The sequence below is a fragment of the Kwoniella dendrophila genome, chromosome 2 (genome assembly GCF_036810415.1).
Source record: "Kwoniella dendrophila CBS 6074 chromosome 2, complete sequence".
NCBI lineage: Eukaryota > Fungi > Basidiomycota > Tremellomycetes > Tremellales > Cryptococcaceae > Kwoniella > Kwoniella dendrophila.
Genome location: NC_089477.1, coordinates 1,944,376 through 1,964,923, shown reverse-complemented (window position 1 = coordinate 1,964,923; position 20,548 = coordinate 1,944,376). Strand labels below are relative to the sequence as shown.

Genomic DNA, 20,548 nt, shown 5'->3' with positions numbered 1-20,548 from the left:
GCTCAGTAAGCGATAATAGTCTTGAGCGTGTCGTAAAGTGTATATGTCCAGTAGGGATGAAATTAGCAATATTTCACGGATGATCTTGATATAACTGTTTAATTGTTCAATGGTGTAATTGTGTACTGTAAATACGGTTTTAGTAAATGTATATATATATACATATACCATGCATATGTTGATAAAACCTCAATAATCTAATATCTAAAATTAGGATGATTACAAATTTATCTTACCACCTTTACCTTTAACACCTTTTAAAACATTATCAACCCATAATTTTTCTTCTCTATTTACTAAAACGAATTCGTCTTTTCCATTTACATTATTTGAAGAGGAAGAATCTTTCTTTTCAAAAAATAAACCTGATTTACTTGGTGATTGATTTTGACTTGTATTTAAATTAAATAATTTTGCTGTTGTTTTTGATGGTGATAAATTTGAATTTGAATTATAATAACCTTGTGATTGATTAAGATTTGATGATGATGATGTTGATTGATTTAACCCTTGTTGTTGTTGCTGTTGTTGTTGATTTGAAGAACTATTATTACGTATAGGAGTTGAATTTGGTGAAGATGATTTGTATATTGATCTTTGTAATGATTGTTGTGATTTAGAATTTGATGATGATGATGATGATGAATTTAAAGGGGAATATGAGCGAGTCTAAGGGGTTGAAAATGAACCAGAAAGGTTACTTCAATCATTTGTCATGGGATATTAAAAGATTCATTTCGAACTCACTAAAGGTGATGATATTTTCGAAGGTGTTAAAACTAAATTTTGTTTATTATTTGTTGGTGGTGTATATGTTTGAGGATATTGTATAGATATTATAGCTTCTATAATATTCCAGACTAATATACTGGAAATAAGAAATTCTGCGAAAGAGGACCACGATCATTAGATGCATTAGTTGTTAGTTGAAATCAAAAGAATAAAACTCTGATATTACGAAATAATCGAAGAGGGGGGGAAAGGGAGCTATTATTCCTCTTCTCTCATTATAGAGTAGTCGGAATTGAAAGTAGTTTTATCTAAGTACATAAGAGTATCGAATCTTTTGACTCACCTAATAGATATAAACCATTATCTGCGTAACTTACTTCTCTTCCCTTTTTATGTTGAATATATAAATCAGATAATTTTATAATGATAGATTTTATAGTTATATAAGGTGAAAATATTTTTTTCATTAATTCAAATAAACAAAATATAAATATATTTGATTTTAATCTTGTTCTTGATTCTGATGGTGATAATGGTTTAAATAAATTTGATAAACCGAATGGTAAATTTGATGATGATGATGATGATGATGATGATGATGAGGAAGACATATCTTCTATATATATATATATATATATATATATCTAAAATATTAGATTGTAATTTGGAAAAAAAGAACAGGTCAAAGGTTTAAAAGTTTAAAGGTTGAAATTTTGGTTTTTATTCAGTCTTTGCAGAAGATATTGTGAAAAGAATATGTGAATCAGATTCCTCAGTTCTGACGCAATTATTTGACGAGGTATTTTGTGTAAGGAGTAAATGATGACAATCAATGCAAAAGTCGAAATAATTAATAAAATATAGCTACAATTGTTATCGAGTGTCGCGGTTCAACTTGCCTGAAACAACGTCACGAACGATTTTGTGCGTATCGCACACTTACGTAATAAATCCAACATTCTCCTTCTCTTTCTCTTATTTTAACAGGATAAAAACTACCACGTCTTGTCAAGATCGATAGTAGCTTGTCAACGCTGAATCAATTGCAGGTGGAGTGGGTGATGCGAACAATACAGGTAGAATAGCAACGATCGGTCACCTTGTCGAAGAACTCAGATCCGAGCTGCGTGACGCTTTACTCGAAATTTTCAGTCTATACAGCGGGATTTAGTATGTATTCTGATGAAAGTTATGCTGTCATATAACCGCATGTAGCTGTGCGAGCCGCTGCATCATGTAACTAGCTACCCTGTTTGGTTGATCATCAAATGCATTACATCTAGCTAAAGCATGATTTGATCAACGCGGTTTTTTCGATTTTCGTTGAATAACTATCGTACATCTTCTGATCTATGGCCGAGTATATATATATGAAATTTGAACAAGAAAGAGACTGACGTGTATATAATATTTACAAGAAAACATGTATTGAATCAAAACGCAACAGTACGTGTATTTAAGAAATCATAGGACGGTCCAAAGATCCTATCACTAGGCTCCCCTGTTTACTCTATAAACCAAAAGGAAGAACTAACAAAGCAATTGGTGATATGTTGTTTATTTGTGGCTAAGCGCCTATTTTGCTTTGTACTCGCTTGTTCTTCGTTTTCAGCATAGAGAAATGGTTCGCGGGATGGATGAGGCGGTCGATATGATTCTTGGTGGAGGAGACGGAAAGAGCGATAGATAGCGGATTGAATTGATACGGATTTTGATAAAGAAAAGTGTGTAGAGGGTGAAGTATTGATCGATGTTTTTGTTTTTGTTTTATGGATAATTGTTTATTGATGATATGTTTGGGTGCCGACTTTCGTAGTCAACATATACCCCTTGTCCATACCTAACTCGAAGAGTAGGTTATCCTTGAAATCTTCTGTCTGAACAGCTAATGAACATCCATGCAAACGAAATAACCAAGCAGCTTGATAATGATGTAGATGCCACCTAAGCGGCGGCGCTGCATTTTGGAGGTTGTTTCGAATTTAGGAGAATGTCTTGCTGAAATGACTAGAGAGGTGTTTGATGGCGAGGAAAGGGACTCGGTATAGTCGGGTGAAAGGGTTGAGTCGGAGAGTTGAAAGATAGTATCGTGCGATATTCGGAAAAACGAAGATAGCAGAAAAACGAGTGATTAAGGAGAAGAATCGGTGAGGCGCGAAAAGCAACCTCCATTCATTTGGGAGTCGACCGATAAATCGATCGACTAGATGAGACTTCCTGACTCAGCTCGTTTCTGTATCCTGTTTTGCGCACGGGCGACAGCGGGTGAAACACCTTGTCGTTTAGCATCAACAAGAGGACCATCAGAATGGATACCTTGTCGGTGACGCTCAAGATCATGTAATCGAGAGAAGCCACGTTTGCAAGAAGTGTGAGGACATTGATAAGGTTTAGCTCGAAGTGGGTTGTGGGTTTGAACATGAGACTAGTAAAAACAGGTCAGCTTAAGGGAACATATTTCGTGTTGATGGTAATACTTACTTTCAAGTTGAAAGCTCTAGCAAAAGCCCTGCCACAGATTTGACATTTGTGTCTCTTCTTGGGATCATCAGGTGTTTGACCAGGAACGTATCCTCGTCCACCACCATGAGCATTAGGAATAGGCATACCAGGTATCATAGGTTTGAGTTCATCAAGACCTTGTCGAGAAGGAGAGTAATCGGCGAGTTCGTCTTCACCTTCGTGTTCACTACCGTTGTTAGAAATGGCTCGTCTAACAACAGTGGAAGGTTCTTGGGAAACAAAGGTTGGCATACTTGCAGATGTAGAGATTTTAGACATTTGAACTGGGGTGAAGTTGGGTACACCAGCATAGACGGGAGTTGAAGGGAAAGGAGGACTATTGGAAGATACTGTTGACATTGATTGTCTCGGGAAAGTATCGTATGACTGCGCCGCAGTATCAACTGATGATCGAGTACTACTAGGTACGTAATAGGCATTTGTTGATATAGCTCTTTGTTGTTGAGCTTGAACACGTGCTACGTCAGCAGCTTGCAAATGAGCTTGAGCTTGAGCGTGCAGAGCAGCTTGGGAAGAGTAAGGTTGGTAAGTGAATGTACCGGGAGAAGTAGCCCATGTAGGGGTTTGCTGTACCATACCATAGTAGGCGGGAGTCGATATAGGTTGAGGTTGATAAGCGAGCATAGTGTTCATCTCGTTATTACCTTTCTGTTGACTGATTTCACCAGGTCCCGGCATGAAGAGTTCCGAGTTATCGCAAGCGGCGAAGAGAGCGTCAAATTGATTTTCCTGGTCTCGTTGTTGTGCGAAGGCTCGATCGGCTTCAGCTCTTGCGGCAAGTGCTCTGTAGTGAAGATAACGTTGAAGGTGATGATCACTTAATGCTTCTGCTGTATCTGCGTCACTATGATTGATAGATGATAAGACAGGTAGTTGAGGTATAGCAGGGATTTCAATGTTTGCTGATTTAGGAGAAACAAGTGTTGTTGATGTGGGTGTACACGTGGACGCGACAGGTGATGTATCAACAGATTGATTGTAATCTAGATCAAGTGAAAATGGGGGTGTTCCTACTTTGTCGTCGATTGGAAGAGCGTCTAGAAGGATTGTTCGAGGTGAACAATGGGTGAAAGAGTCGATATCAAAGTCCAGATCTAATACACCGTTATCTGATGATGAGACAGATGGTGGCGGTGAAGGGAAGATCAAGTTTGGATTAGACCGAGGATTGACTTTGTTATCGGTGTTGAAGGAGTAAGGGGCGAAAGAGAGTTGGTTGGCCATCAAGGACATTGACACAAGTTGTCGATGAGGTAGGTTGATGTATATTGTTCTACTTAAATAGAGGGATATAAGTTGTTGCTTCTTGTGAATGAGATATGGGGGGAAAGAAACTAACTATTTATCAAATCGAGCGAATTAGAAGGATTTGTAAAAGCAGCGTATTTATCAGTTTCAACTTGTTTTGAGTTTATATTTAGACAAGGAATAAATTGGTGTTGTTTATAGTTGATTGATAATTATAGGAAAGAAGACATGAAAGGATGTTTGTTTAATGAAATGTATATATGTAAATATGGTTTTCATGTGAAGAGTTATTTCTGTATGTGAGGTGAATCTGTATGTGAGGTGAAACAGAGGGAAATTGAGAGAGAAAAAAAAAGGATCGAATAGGAAAAACGAGTGATGATATCGTTAAAAGGGAGGGTCAGTGACGATGAGGGGAATGACTTTGGTTTAATCAGGTGTGTGGTTGTAAGAGACCTTTTGGTAACGAGAGAATGAAAAAAGAGCAGAAGAAAGGTAAATCAAGGTAAAAAGGAAAATTAAAGCGGTGCGATCAAATTTGAATTTGACTCTGTAAATACAACAAAACAGCAACAAAAGGTGAAAAAGGGTGGGAAATAAAAAGGGAAATATAATAAGCAATAAAATGGGGAATGACGTGATTGTCCTAACATGCCTTGAAACAAGATTCACATTAAAATTCATCTACTCCGAAATCCCCCTTTCAAAGGTTAAAACCCTTTTGATCAATGATCCCTCCACTTAAACAACCAAACGGCCGAGGCTTTAAGCAGAAAGTGATGGGTATAAGGGTAAGAAGACAGAAGCCGGGAAATTCGTAACGTTAAAAGCCTTTCTTCAGATGTACAATGTACTTACAGTTGTTTTTGTGGCACTTTTACAATGATATCTATTTATGGCTGAATCGAGAATATGCAACAAAGATATTGTGTGTGATCGTCTCTTGTAGTGGAATGAGATGCAGGTCAAAACGGGGGCAATGTTGTATCCAGGATCTGGGACTGTGGATTGAACAGTCAACACTGCTTTGTCGAGTTCTTTAACAGGTAGAGTATCGAATTTGGAGGTAGTTGATCCAAGCGAAGCGAGACGAGGTGGAAAGGGTAGTTAATTTGGTTGAGAGTGAAATGGGGTTGAGTGTAAATAATGATTTTTGATGTATGTCACAAAATGAGAATGCGAAATGAATATTACAGTCCTAAATAACCTTCAACCTGATAGAGCGAGGTCGAACTCAACAAAATTAGTTGTTTTGAGTTATGCTAATCTTGGTGGTTCCTGCCTTTCGTCATAGTACGATTTCCTGCCGGATTTCAAAGGCACATCGCTCAAGTCACTCTTTTTCAGCATCAGAAGAAGCTTTTGGTGTAAGCAAGTAAACATATGTCATGTTCGATCATACATTTCTTCCAGACCATTCTGTAAGATTAGTCGATTAGTAGTGCATAAAAAAAAACGAGTACCTCACTAAAGATGTTCCTCACAAGAACATCTCTCGTTAGTTGTTCTTGGAATCACAAATCATTTCACTTAGCGCCTCATTACGAGGAATAGTTCGTATCAAAGATATCTATTCTTCGGTTGTTTGGGCAATTGTTGATAAAATAGCTCAATAGATGCTTTCATGTAAACAACTTGACCTCATCCAGAACGCTTGCACCCGAGAACAGAGAGAGACAAGCAAAGACAAAAATAGACTTCGATCCATCGGTTTTGGTCATTTTGGTCATTAGCCGAATCATCCGGTGATTGCGGATTCATAAATTAAACATTTCAAACGTTCAAAAATCCGTTGATCAATGCTCAAATGCCTTTGTGCTATGTGCCGTTTCATATATCACCTAAATGATCAATATTGAGGCTTGTGCACAGGCCGATATCGATCATAACCATTACATTGACGGCCGAAAGTGATAACGCAACGATAAAGAGCTGATCATCAGCGTAGAATGAGCCTTTACTCTCCTGTTCCCGCTGTTGATCTGTGTGACTTGTACATTCCTCTCAAGTGTTGTCAAAGCCACTCGCAGCCAGAGTCAATCCTATCTTTACTTTTTTTTTATCTTGACTACGGTACTACTACGGATAGCGATGTAAATCTGATCTCAAACACCCTCTCGGATAAATAGAAAGAGAGTAAGTAGGTGCTTATTCGCATGATAAACGTACCGGCTATAAGCGGTTGAAGCGATGTCTGAAATCTGTGTGAACGGTTGTAGTCTTCGCCAGCCTGAAATTCAACAGATGAAATCGAATATAAGATGCTACATACAGTGATATTATGATATAATCCTGTAATATCAGGCTGAACTTGAGTTGAAGTCAAACCGAAACCTTCCCACGATGACAAAAATACAATACGGAGTTAGGTATAATCTCCGTCGAGCTTTCACGCGTTTGAACATTGAATGTTCGACATGACCATGAGAAGACGCTGAAGCAACAACAACAATTCATCGTGAGTTGAAACTGCAGACTTGTATATGCTATTTGTACAATAAGCGATCAATAGCAAACTTATAATCACTCACGTAGACAGCACAGAATGGCCATCCCTATTTCTCCACCAAATGGTATAAATCCTAATCCTGAAGCTGGTCCATCGTCTCCTAAATATCAACTTAGTCAAACTTTAACAGCACATCGTAGAGCTGTAACAGCTTTGAGATTTTCGAATGATGGTAAGACATTACTGAGTGCTGGTGCAGATGGTTGGTTACATTTTTGGTAAGTACTAAGACTGGTCTTTAATAAAGATCTTTTGACATTTCACAGCTAACGGATCTCATGGTGTCTGTGTAGGGATCCAGAAACAGGGGAACACGTCAGAGGATTTCGAGCACACAAAACGGGTACGTAGGAAATTCAGATATCAACTTGTGATACAACAATGAACATAATACAGTTCTACCTCTCAGAGAATGATTATTGACACCTTTGTCAATCATGATCAGGAATAAACGATATATCGATTTCACCAGATTCATTGTATATAGCAACAGCTTCAGATGATTGTACATCTTTAGTATATTATCTTAATCCACCTCCTTCAACAATAAATTTTACTTCTTCTGGTAATGACAATACAAATGAATTAAATGAAGAAGAAGATGTCAAGGACGATTCAAATGGTACTGGTCACACCAAAGAGAATGAACCATTAAGAATATTAAAAGGACATACTGCACCTGTATTATCAATATCATTTTCACCAAAATCAAATTTATTAGTTACAGGTAGTTTTGATGAATCTGCTATAATATGGGATTTGAAAAAAGGTAAAATATTAAAAAATTTACCTGCACATGCAGATCCAATTTGGTGTGTAAATTTTGATAATGAAGGTGCAATGGTTTTAACTGCAAGTTTAGATGGTTTAATGTGAGTTGGAGTTTTTCATTTTGTCACTATAGATATCCAAATTGTACTGTCTTCAATTCAAAGAACGAAAATGAGTTTGTAATAATGTATTTTATTCATTTTCACTCTATGGTTATAGTCGTTTATGGGATGTTAGTAGTGGACAATGTTTAAAGACATTAGATAATGATACGAATTCACCCGTGTGAGTTTTATACAGTGAAATTCACTAATTCAAATTGATTGAAAGGGTATAATCTAGACTAAACAATAAACCAAATATTTCTCTTCTTCTCTTTTGCTCAGATCATTCGCATCTTTTACACCATCACCATATTTCTTATTATCTTCAACTTTATCATCAACATTAAGAATATATAATATACATACATCAAAAGTATTAAAAACTATACAATCACCAAATTTATATATAAGTGAAAAATTCCCATGTCCATCAATCATTTTTGCTAAACCCAATTTATCATCATCTTCTGTTGATGTCGTTGAAGATGGTGATGACGCGAATCAAGAAAAAATGGATATAGATGTTGATGGGAAGAACGAAGACAGGAACAGTAAAGTAACAAATCATAAAGACAAACAAGATGCATGGATTATAACAGGTTCAGAAAATGGTAAATTAATAATATGGGATTTACAATCAAAATCAGTCATCCAAGTTTTACAATCACATAATAGCACCGTTGTTGCTGTAGCTGTAAGTTATAACAGATTGTGGGGGACATACTCGTGTGCAACGCTAAATCGTTTGAATCCATATTCAGGTTCATCCTTCTGGTCGCATAATAGCTAGTGGATCACTTGAACCCGAAAAAGCCATCAAACTATGGCGTATATGAAATGACTTCCACATAATGAAAGATTTAAGGTTAGAAAGCTGTTTCATCATTCACTCGGTTATTTGGACAATGTGATTCATGCTAAAAGTCGATTTACAACTAGCTTTGTATGGTTACAACAGTATTATAGTATGATAATTTGACAAGCATCACCATTAGAGTTCAATCAAGCAGTATATGTATATGTTGTTGTATAATGTATATTGAATAATTGCGGATGTGTTGGACTCAATGTCTTCTTCTTTGACCAGTAGGATCTTCAGTGAAAAATGATATACTCTATACCGAATATACAGTTCAATCAGTTTATTGATCGTAATGTCTGGCTAGTAGCAAAATAAAATGAGATCTTGAACTTACCTGTAAATCAAGATATCTCTTTAAATCCTTTTTCCAACCTCTTTTCTCTTTATCTATACCAGTAGCTATTGATTTACTGACTAATTCATCGAAATTTATAGGCTGATTTACATTGAGGAAATCGAGGTAGTTAGAAGTCAGACTTTCACCGACCTGTGAGGGGACAGGATAACAAATTATTTTGGCTCACCTCATATCTTAACATTCTCATCCATAGTTCTTGATCCTTCATGATCATGTCATAAAACATTTTATATAAATCTTCTGTATTTATTTTACGTTTCACTACTTCTTTGTCTTTTTCCTTGTCTTGATTCCTCGATTTCCCTTTTTTGGCGGTGGTAGTGAAGGCAGTATTTAATGGACCCTGTTCTTGACTATCATGAACAAATAAAGCAGATTCTTTCGTTTTACCTTTTTTAGCTTTAGAATTTTTGACTTGAGCTAATGGCATATCGGCTGAACTGACACTTGAATCTCTTTCTATCATTCTTGGCGAACGCCTTGAACGTTGATTATCAACCTTCGAGGGTTCGCTGGCGTACTTGTTCGTTTTCCCACTCGTCCCATTTCTAGCGATAACGGTTGGTCTTGGTCCGTCATCATCCAATTTAGGATTGATAGCTTTCCAACATCCTATTGCTACATTTTCTAATGCTTGATGATCATTACTGGTTCTATAACCATATCCGACGACCAATTTCTACGAGATAAACGTTTATCAGCTTCAATATGATACTGATCATGATAAAGCAGAGATAAGATATTTACCTGAAGCTTTTTGAGATCCCATAATGTATAGTCTGGCATGCCTCTTTGAACAAGTTGCGCCGTACTTTCAACAACAGGAATTTCTTCTTCCTCTTGATTTTCATGATTATTCGAGTTTAGATCAATTTCATCCTCTTTGTCTTCCCCGACTCTGATAGTTTCGTCTGGATCATCATTGTCAGTATCACTATATATGGATACAGCTCCTTCTTGATCATTTTCAGCGATATCACCATCCCATGCCCATTCTAAATATGCATCTCTACCCCAATCTTCTTCATCTTCACCTTCCAGTCCAGCTTCAGATGGTGCGATAGAAGAAACAGATATAGTTTCATCATTTTGATCTTGATCTTGATGGGTATTGCCACAATCTACGCCATCCCATGCGAGTAATGCATCATCACCCCAAGTGTCATCTTGCATAATTTCAATTTCAGGTGAACTGGATGAAATACTATAGATAATTGGAACAGGAGTTGAGGTTGCTGATTGCTTGCTATTGCGTTTTACAGGGGATGCTCCAGGGCTATCTGATTGAGCTACATGTCTTACAGGTGTGTCCTGATTATCACCTGACGAGGGGAGGACTACATCTGCCAATGAGTCTTTGTCTTTGCTGCGGCACGATGCAGTATGATCAGGCGAAACCTCCTGTCCAACCACCTTGTCTTTCAAAAGGTATTCCCTCTCCTCCCCAACCAAGTGGGAGGATTCTTGATTTTGTCGAATTGATTTCGGAGAGATTCCCTTCGACTCGCGAATCTCCCCATCCTCGAAAGGGTTTCTTAGTTATAATTTCTCCATCATAATCATCTATTTGATCAAGTTGACGATGGTCTTCATCATCACTACTACTATTATCTAATTTATAAGATAATGATCTTTTCTGTGAAGATGGCGGTAAAGGGATTTCAACAGACCCGTCAGATTGCGAATGTATTGAAATTGATTGATGACTTTGACTTTCTGGTGAATTAGGTTCAGGTGTAATAGGTGATTTAGATTTTGATGGTGATCTCGAAGGTGATTGAAGTGATGAGTTCGGTTTAGCATATAATTGAGCTAAAGATGATTCACCTAAAGATTGTGTTGAGGGTAAATGATGTATTTCGTTTACTTCTGATTCATCCGTCTTACTTGGCGAAGTAAGTCCAATTTGAAAAACAGATTTGGCTGAAGAGGAAGGAGGGGGAGAGTGAAATTCCTGTTCATCTACTTGATCTAGTTCAAGCTCGGAATTGATAGGAGGTGGACTTGAAGGAGGACCAATGAATTCAATTAATCTAGATTTTACTTGATTATCCCAATCATCATTTAACCTTTCATGTGTAGCTTTAACATTTGTGACATTTTTCAGTCCTAATGTGATAGGTTGATTATGATTATTTAATCTTTTCTTGTTTTTTATAGCTGATATATCTTCTGTAGTTGAATAAGATGAATATACAGAACTCGAAGTTGATTGTCTAACATGTAAATCTAATAAAGATGTTGGTTCGCTAGTTAATTTTGTTTGTTCACGTAATCCTTCATCGATCAATTTCTTTAAATCTGGTGGTGAATTTGGTGATCTATATAAAGGTGGTCTACATGTTGATATATGTCTCTGATAGTTTTTGCTTTAAAAGTTAGTAAATCATATAGCATATAATCAAAACCTGTCCGATGATGTTCGATAGCGAGATTTGAATAGACCTACCCATTTAGCTGCACCAGAATCAGTTTTCTTGAATCTAACTTTACATACTACGCAATTATTTAAAGGGATTAAGATTGCTGTTCTACCTAACCAATCCGGTATAGGTAAAGGTGTTAATGCTAAATCAGGTAAAAGAGGTAATGAAGGTGTTCTAATGAAACTATCCTTTTTATCCTTATCATCTTTATTTATATTTGATTGAGATTTCGAATCTTTTATTTTGGCTGTTGATTTACCTTTTCTATTAATACTAATTGGTTTAGATTCTAACATTTCTATCGAATCACTCGAGTTTGATTTTGATTTTGATTTTTCTTTTTCTTTACCCTTTCCCTTACCTTTGTCCTCTCGTGAAATTTCAATTGATGTCGATGATGATGAGCTAGTCCCATGTTCATTAACCAATTTCTCGTTGGGATTTTTAATGGAATCATCCACAATAGAAGGTGATTTTGATAAACTTCTACTACTACTATTTGATCTTGATGATAAAACCTTAATAGGCTTCATCTTATATTTCTCCACTAAGCTCGTCATACTCGATCCTACAAATACAGGTTCATCATCATCGTCAACATCATCATTATCATTATCATTGTGTTTTTCTTCATCATTTAACGTAATTGAAGTTGATATTTTCAAAGTTTTTCCAATTTCCCCTTTACTACTTGAAGGTATTTTCGAAGATTTGTTGGAAGATGATCTGAACTTTGAGTGTCGTGGCTTGAGAGATACTTTTGGACGTGAACGCGAAGGAGGAGGTTCAATCACAATTGGTTCATCTGATGATGTTGACGAAGTGGACGGATGTTGATTTATTGGAGGTCGAGGTGGAGGAGACATCGTTACCACATCCATCTGTCTTTATATGTTGAGATTCACGATGCAAATCATCTAGACGTTCTCCTATGAGTTTATAGCGCACTGGAGCTAGCAATTATGCAAGGCAGTGCTTCTATTGTAGTTCATGAGATTATAAGTTATAAAAGACATCAAAGGTAATGTTGAAGAAGATTAAATCTTCAATCTCGGAGTTCACTTACGTCACGTCTAGATCGTTGACAACTATTAAGTTAGAGACGCGTCAAATCACAACAATCTTGAGTTCAACATTATATAGTTGCAATTAGTAGTAGTAGTAATTAATGCAAATCCAAACTTTGTATGCATACAAAAATATTAGAATGGGAGAAAATGCTATAAATATATACTGTAAAGAGGAACTATTGATTTTTATTGTGAAACTTGATATTTTGTAGTCAGATAATAGGGAAAATGCAAGTGTATATTCAATGAAAGGTAAAAAGAAGGAAGATTTGTATGGAATGTTGATTTTGATTTGATTTTTTTTTTTTTTTCTTTTTGCGATTTTGCAATATGCTATGTTTTACGATTTCGTTTCCTCCCTGACGATTATCATTCATTATCCTTCAACTTGTTGGAAATGTCTTTGATCCGTCCTCTTTTCCTTTTGTTCTTACTATTACAACTTCAAATGATCATTTGCGATTTCCACCCAGCATTTCCAGTTAATCCCACCTTGCTTCTTTTCTTCCATTTACGATTGTTCAGAAGCAGGTTTTTCAGAGCTTGGATCAGGATGTTCATCTATCGTCTCATCATCTTTACTATCAACAACAATTCTCGGTCCATCGCCGCCCACACTTTTGGCTGGTGGAGGAGCTTTCATTCCTACACCTAATTGACCAAATGTACTTGTCAGATTATCTACTTCGCCACTTGCCGGAAGATCGGTAGTATCATTAGCTGGTGACAACAGTGTACTTGGCGATATGAAACTAGCGGTAGAATCTTGATCTTTCGTTGATGCTGATAAATGTTTATTTGCATTGTTCTGATTTGATGACTGTTGTTGTTGTTGTTGTCTAACTGAAGGTGGTGGTTTGATTGAAGATCTTGCTGAACCAGGTGGAGGTGGGACCAAAGGTTTCGAAGGGTTTGGAGCTGAATCAAATGGTTTGAAAGCCGGTAAAGGTGAATTACCTGAATCTGCATCGTTATTCTTATTGTTATTATTGGTACCTGATACACCTAACCTATTTTCAGTCGTCGTAGGTGGAGCAGAAATTGGACTTCTTGAGATACCAGACTGAGAAACGATTCTTGAGGGACCAGGTCCAGATATGCGATCCATGGGCATACCAGGACTAGCATGTAATCTAGGATCATACCCTGGCCACGGAGAAGTTTGACTACCATTGGGTGATGGTTGCAATCCTTTACCTAATTCCAATTGAGCATATAATCTATGTGGACTTAGGGGAGCACTTATTGTGCCTGATGTAGGACCATTTCCACCTTCATAAGCTGATGCTGATCTTCTTGAAGTTGGTGCACCTCTATAAGCTCCACCAGGAGTTTCCAATCCCCTAGAGACTGTATCTCTACCTCTACTACTACCACCACTACTTCTTTCACCGAGTCCAAGATCATCAAATCCTAACCCTAATCCACCTACACCACCAAGATTAGATCCTTGACTTTGAAGCCACAGATCTTGAGCAGAATATTCAGGGAATTCATCTTCACTTGATTGACCTCTTCTACCGCCTGGCGCATCAAGCATAGGTCCTGGTCCCGGTCCATATCGATCGAAAGGAGCTTGCGAATGACTTCGGAATCCATTGTTTACGTGAGGATTGGCGAATTGCCCACGGTTGGCTGATAACGCTCGTGGAGCAGGAGAAGAGGATCTAGGAGCTCGATGTAAATCGTCATCCCTTTCTCTGCACAGCTCTGCGAGAGCAAGAACGGCTCGATCGGGACGTTGAGTGAGGATCTGCGAGAGTCGAATATGTCAGCGCCAATGACTTGATGTATACTATAAAACTTACTCGAGTGGCTCTCATGAATTCTCCTCGAATCTGTAAATATTGCAATGTTATTAGCTCTCTTTCCTTTTGGAATTGGCAATCTGATCTAACAACTCACAGTGTATAATCCGTCTTTAGTCACTGTTCTAGCTACATTATAAGACACCTCAAATGGATCTTCGATACACAATCGATTACGGTCTCTAGCCATTTCGTTCAAACCACCAACATCGATCTATACACGAACATCAGTATGAACCTCACATGATCAGGGGCAGATTGACGCTTACATCGTTGACCCATCCTTTGCTTTCTTTAGTCAATTGACCAGCTCTTAGCGATAAAACGGAATTGTTGAATTGGAAATCATGTGAGAAGAATCGGAAGAAGTCGATGAGTCTAATTGATTGTTGTAATCAGTTGAATATCTCTTACATGTGGTAGTAACTAAGGTTTTTTCACTTACAATTCACCAACACTCTCAAAATTGACTGAACTCCATTCCCTTCTCAGAGTTTCTACATCATCAAAGAAATAGACATTTCTACCTTCAAGCATAACTTCTTCTTCCTCCATCGGTCTCATAGGCATTATACGTTGTAAATTGGGTAATACCGGAGGTTGTTTGACATGTACAAGGTAGTAAAGGACCATCAATGTGAAACCGTCTACAATTGGGATAATCACCCAAGTAAGCGAAAAAGAACTCGAATCAGATTCAGATGACTAGAAATTTGCACATACATGACGATAATGTTCCTCGATACGGTGAATTGATTCTACGTCGTTTTGACCATACTTTAACTATATGCCAGAGATATACACACATATGTTTATCAGCCATAAACCAGTCGTGATTGTGGTGATTAGCTGTGGGAGGAAGGCATAACTTACGGAATAATACCAATGTTCTCACCCTTGCAGGATCGATTGTAGCATAAGTCAACAGTAATCTTGTGTTCTCAATTGCTAATCTGTTTTCGATACCGATATCACAAGCGATACCTGCGGAAACAAAAACGTATCCATACATCCACATTAGTCATTGATGAGATTTATGTAGATAGATTGGTAGGATAAAGCTTACCGAAAGGCAAAGCAGGTGAAGGAGCTAATTCCAACTTCAGAATAGGAATTCTTGCTCTTGGTAAAGGTTTAACATTGAAATTTGTTTCCTGATCATGGGTAAAAAGTAAGTTTAAACCATGTACTTTCTGGCATAATAGAATTTCATTAAAGCTTACACGTTCAAGAAGAGATGCCATTGATTCTACAAAGTTTCCAGGATCAATAGTTGCATTTGGATCATCAATCAAAACCACCAAATCCATATCTGCAGATGGTCATCAAATGTATCAGTTTAACAATTTCAAATTTCATCAGTCAATCACATTATATAGATTTGAGTACGGGGCAACATCCACTCACCAGAATTCCTCAGTCCGAATGAATTACAACTACTTCCAAAACTCAATAAACGAGCAGATGGTTCAAGTGTTTTTATCAATTTTTCAATCAAACCTCTTACCCTGGTATTTTCAAACACAAAAAGGGGATACATATAAATTAGCTTTGATTTGATATGGAATAGACGAGGCATTTAAAGGAGATAGGTAATCATCACTTACTCCTCTTTCACATTCAATTCTTCACTTGTAGGTAATAGAGGTAATACGAAACTGAATAATGATGTTGAAAGATCATTTAAGAATCTTCTATGTAGCACACCAGGGTGCATTTTGTCTGGCATTTGATTGAAGGGCTATTTGATGTGATATGAATGTTTCGTAGTATCCAAAATCCAGATACTATCTTTGTCAAATATCTATATCTTCTTGAGAGTATCGTCAGAGTTTCAGTTGAGCACCTGGAATATTTCGAAAAAGAATTCAATTACGCGAGTTTCCAATGATTCCAAGAGAAGGTTTTGTGCTGATTTCGATTGGAGAAGTATGTAAAAGGTAGTCTTATCTATTTATGTATGTATTAAATATGATCTGATAATCTATATAATTATAATGAGAATTTCGGTATCTTAATTCTGGTCTGTGTATCACTCAGTGTATCAACTAGCAGAACACCATGCAACATTTATTCAGTTAAATTCCAAACTATACAACTATACAAGCGAAGATCAAAGCGTAATTATATTGCATAGTGTATAGAAATAAACGGGGTATATTATGTAATACCACTAAGCAACACACGTGACTAGAGCACTTAACGTGTGCGCACTATACTGGAATCAAATTTATTAAGTTATTTGGTCACTAGTTATGCCACATGTATGAACGGCGATTAAATATGTTAATATTTGTTCAGATCGTTCACAAAAAACCAAAAGACAAGACATTAAAATGCATTGGTAAAATTCATGACATCTAGTCGTAAAACATCCATTGAAAACACATTAAATAGTATATTCTCTATATGAGCAACAATTACAGTCTTGTTATATATATTTTGCATATACAGTTTTATACTGAACAAAGGTGCCTTCCTTGAGATCCATAGTTTAACCTTATGGACTTTATCTTCTTTTCTTTTCAAAATCTTTGATTTTCCCACAAGGTTGATCAATTATCTGATTATCTATTAATAGCTCTATCTGAACCTTGTAATAAACTTTCAAATAAACCCATTGCAGATTTTTCATTTCTTAATTGAATCATATAGATAATACCAGTTCTTTTACCTTTATCAGAAATTTCAATGGCTACACCAGTTTTTGCTACTCTTTCAACACCATCAGTTAAAACTATAGTTGATATAATAATTTGTGATTTTGAATTACTATCATTTTCAACAACTAATTGTTTTAAAGGTGGACCTTGTTTTTGTAAATATAATTTTAATTTTCCTGAACCTAATGATTTCCATTTTTGATGTTCTTGTTTTAAAAAAATTTTACATTTCATTTGTGCTGATATAACTGTAGGTCCAGTTAAACTTGTAATTTCTTCTTCATCTTGTTTTTGATCATCTTCTTCATCATCATCATCAATCGGTGATTCAAGCATTGTTGAATCTTGATGATCATTATCAGGTCCTAATCCTGTTAAAGGTGATGATCTACCTATACCTCCATTACCATTATTTATAGGTGTATTTTCAAATGATGAAAATCTAGCTGAAGGTGGTTCAGGTGCACGTAATGGTTCTAATGATCTTGATCTTGCGATCACTTGATTTTGTGCAAATGGTGGCATAGGTCCAGAAGGTAACCCGTGATGTCCTTGATCCGACATATGTGATCCACTTGGTCTGATAGAAGGTACAGGAGGTAAATCATTATCCATATTGGGTCTAGGCGCAGATTGAACAGATCGACCAGATGGTGATCTAGGTAAAGGTGCTCCAGCAGCACTTGAACCACTGCCATGGATGGGTATCTGCAAGTCTGAAGGTCGGTTAAAAGCCATACCAGGCATCGGCGGTATCTGAGGTGCATGTGGTTGTGTAGGAGATTGCATGTTGTTTGATTGCACTCTAGGTCGAAGACTTGCTCCTCTGGGTGGAAGTACTGCCATGGTAGGAGCGCCACCAGGAGCGGGGCTGTTATTAGTCTGTTGATTGTGAGGAGTAGGCATAGCCTGAGGCGGCGCAGGGCCCCTGGGCCAAGCGATAGCTTCTCCAGGTTGTAAAGACATTTGGCTCATTTGGGACACTAAGGCATTACCTCCAAGAGGCATAGGCGGCATTTCAGCTTGTTCATTAGGTCGAGGGCTGGTAGATGGTGATGAAGAATTTGAGAAAGGACTTGGATGTCGAAGGGGAGGAAATGTAGAATCCACGGAGCGATTGTCGTTTGAGTTGACTGAAGGTGAGCGAGGATCAGGAGGATTGATCGGTGAAGGTGCAGCGGTAGAAGGTCGAGTAGCTGTTTGTAGTTTTAGCATTTTCCAGCGATATATTGTAAGTTGGTAGCAACTTACCGACTGAGGCGAAATCAATACAGTCAATCAAATCTTTCATGATCTGGTCTCTAGCGATATCGGATTCCGCATGAATAACAAAGGTTTCCCTTTTCATGATCATGATAGACAATACGTTTGCTACGGGTACCAATTAGCTATCTAATCAGAAACCACCGAAGCTATGAACTCACCTTGTTGTCCTTCCGCAACCATGAGGTGCTTTCCTGCTAAAGGTGGATAGCTCAACCACATTTCAGGCATAGGTCCACCATGTCCAACTCTATCAGGCTGTTCTCTAGCGACCTGTTGGGCTTTGGAAGCTTTTTCTGCAGCTTCCATCCATTCTGCCACCAGGAATAAATCAGACAATATGAAAATGTGAGCTCTTTGGTGGACGACTGGCTGACCGGTGGAATTGGGAGTAAAGTATACCGTTACATCATGTGATGATCTGAGTGTCCGAGTGAAAGGTAGTGTGGGAGGGTTCATTTGCAATTTACATTTCTGTTAAACAAGCCTTGGTCAGGGTTACGGTTCTCATGTAGCAAGTCAGCCGAACAGATGTATCTCGCTCACCTTGGGTGTCATTGAGAACAAATCAATCGTTCTTTCTGGATCAATCCTCATCTCCAAGTCGGACAAGGGTGCTGTAGCGGTTGTAGGTACAGATCCTGAAGATGTAGTAGTATTATTCGTTGTTACTGAGATCTGCGGTTTACGTTGAGGTGATTGAGTGATATTCGTCATATTAGTGAGAGCTGAGCCACCTGAATCTCTATCTTCAATTCTACTACTAAAAGGTGAGAAGCTAAATCCGATAGTTAGAATGAAAGCTCCGGGTGGGAAATGAGGATGATATGAGATTTGGATCTGATTGACCCCCCCAAAAAAAGCTCACTTTGTAGATGAATCTATTGAACTATCCATTCCAGAACTTGTTCTACTTATTCTTTCCTTTTCTGCCCAACTTTGTTCTCTTGAATTTGGTTGGGTATTTGTTATTACACTACTACCTTGTAAACTACCATTTCCACTAACTCTATTATTATTTTGACCATCTTGTTGTTGTTGTTGTTGTTGTTGATTATCAGTATCATTTTCAGAAACATCTAATTCTAATCTAGATTCAATTTGATTAACTAAATCATCTAATTTTTGATTTGCTACAACTAATAATTTATGATCACTTCTACCTTCTTTTGTACTTCTTAATAATCTTACATATAATTTTCTATAATATCTTAATCTTGTATAAGGTAAAATGAATAAAGCGTCTAATGACCATTGATTTAATGGTGGTGTAGGTTTATTGGTTAATGAAATTTCCTGTAAAATTCCATTTAATAATTGATTTTTTGTTACAGGTTGATAAGAATCAAATCCAGTTAAAAAATTTGAACAATATTTGTTATATGATGGTTCTAAATCATCAATCCATCTCATTAATAAATCACCTAATGCTTTTGGACTTGATGGATTAGGTCCAATTTCTTTTAATTTTGATCCGAAAGACCTATTAGCTCTATAAACTGCTTCAATACATCTAAACATTGAATCTAATTTTGGTGGTGGGAAATCTTTCCTTGACCATGCAGCTGCTACTTTCTATTTAATCCCATGCCAATCAGCAGAATCAGCGAAATAGTTTCACGATATCACATTTTCATTGATTTACTCACCCTAATCACCAAGCTTAATTGATCTACGTATACTTTTTCACTGTCCATCAAATCAATCAACGGATTCCGCTTTGACCCTTCACTTGAATCGTTTGTTATCGTAGAACCATGGCCTGAAGCAGCTGAAGCTGATCTTGATACTGAACTAGATGATGAACCTGAGACACCGCGAGGTTGAGGCATTTGCATACTTCCAGGATTCGCATATTGATGTCCGTTGGCTGGCCATTGATTTTGATCCATTGGAGGTGAAGGTGTAGGTGAGCCGGAAGCATTCTGTTGAGGATAACCTGGATACGGCCTCGATGGACCAGCTGTTGACGTTTGATATGATGCCATCTCAAAGATCTCGTCAATTAACTTGAAATGACCAGATGGTAAGTGATATAACTAAACAAAGCTGAGCATTGATGTATAAGATGATCTCTTCAGGTATTGATGATGAAGCGAAGGAGGTTGTCGTGGAGTGTTCGTTCGTTCTTGATAATTCAGTGAATGATCTTGATATTTTCGTAAATGTCCGTTTGTCTATATATCATAAGGTATGTGAACGTATATCTAT

General features: G+C 37.2%; 7 protein-coding genes across 7 annotated transcripts; 1 reads left to right on the top strand and 6 right to left on the bottom strand.

Moving 5' to 3' along the window:
• Positions 1 to 219: 219 nt before the first annotated feature.
• Positions 220 to 1,343, bottom strand: L201_002126 (uncharacterized protein; the record flags this gene model as incomplete). Its single annotated transcript, XM_066217904.1, has 3 exons — positions 220 to 669; positions 748 to 884; positions 1,076 to 1,343. The coding sequence occupies 3 exons, from the start codon at positions 1,341 to 1,343 to the stop codon at positions 220 to 222; spliced, it is 855 nt and encodes a 284-aa protein (XP_066074001.1).
• A 1,592-nt stretch (positions 1,344 to 2,935) lies between these two features.
• Positions 2,936 to 4,488, bottom strand: L201_002125 (uncharacterized protein; the record flags this gene model as incomplete). Its single annotated transcript, XM_066217903.1, has 2 exons — positions 2,936 to 3,157; positions 3,214 to 4,488. The coding sequence occupies 2 exons, from the start codon at positions 4,486 to 4,488 to the stop codon at positions 2,936 to 2,938; spliced, it is 1,497 nt and encodes a 498-aa protein (XP_066074000.1).
• Positions 4,489 to 7,048: 2,560 nt separating this feature from the next.
• L201_002124 (uncharacterized protein) lies at positions 7,049 to 8,723 on the top strand (the record flags this gene model as incomplete). Its single annotated transcript, XM_066217902.1, has 6 exons — positions 7,049 to 7,230; positions 7,306 to 7,355; positions 7,458 to 7,884; positions 8,003 to 8,068; positions 8,170 to 8,581; positions 8,649 to 8,723. The coding sequence occupies 6 exons, from the start codon at positions 7,049 to 7,051 to the stop codon at positions 8,721 to 8,723; spliced, it is 1,212 nt and encodes a 403-aa protein (XP_066073999.1).
• Positions 8,724 to 8,951: 228 nt separating this feature from the next.
• On the bottom strand, positions 8,952 to 10,280 carry L201_002123 (uncharacterized protein; the record flags this gene model as incomplete). Its single annotated transcript, XM_066217901.1, has 5 exons — positions 8,952 to 9,002; positions 9,084 to 9,185; positions 9,274 to 9,786; positions 9,855 to 10,018; positions 10,088 to 10,280. The coding sequence occupies 5 exons, from the start codon at positions 10,278 to 10,280 to the stop codon at positions 8,952 to 8,954; spliced, it is 1,023 nt and encodes a 340-aa protein (XP_066073998.1).
• Positions 10,281 to 10,494: 214 nt separating this feature from the next.
• L201_002122 (uncharacterized protein) lies at positions 10,495 to 12,399 on the bottom strand (the record flags this gene model as incomplete). Its single annotated transcript, XM_066217900.1, has 2 exons — positions 10,495 to 11,463; positions 11,557 to 12,399. The coding sequence occupies 2 exons, from the start codon at positions 12,397 to 12,399 to the stop codon at positions 10,495 to 10,497; spliced, it is 1,812 nt and encodes a 603-aa protein (XP_066073997.1).
• Positions 12,400 to 13,114: 715 nt separating this feature from the next.
• Positions 13,115 to 16,128, bottom strand: L201_002121 (uncharacterized protein; the record flags this gene model as incomplete). Its single annotated transcript, XM_066217899.1, has 11 exons — positions 13,115 to 14,356; positions 14,412 to 14,441; positions 14,509 to 14,625; positions 14,681 to 14,789; positions 14,857 to 15,058; positions 15,135 to 15,194; positions 15,285 to 15,395; positions 15,478 to 15,565; positions 15,635 to 15,723; positions 15,819 to 15,919; positions 16,019 to 16,128. The coding sequence occupies 11 exons, from the start codon at positions 16,126 to 16,128 to the stop codon at positions 13,115 to 13,117; spliced, it is 2,259 nt and encodes a 752-aa protein (XP_066073996.1).
• An 850-nt stretch (positions 16,129 to 16,978) lies between these two features.
• On the bottom strand, positions 16,979 to 20,325 carry L201_002120 (uncharacterized protein; the record flags this gene model as incomplete). Its single annotated transcript, XM_066217898.1, has 6 exons — positions 16,979 to 18,270; positions 18,326 to 18,445; positions 18,499 to 18,811; positions 18,884 to 19,100; positions 19,206 to 19,912; positions 19,987 to 20,325. 6 exons carry the CDS (start codon positions 20,323 to 20,325, stop codon positions 16,979 to 16,981), a joined length of 2,988 nt encoding a protein of 995 aa, XP_066073995.1.
• Between the last annotated feature and the right edge of the window lie 223 nt (positions 20,326 to 20,548).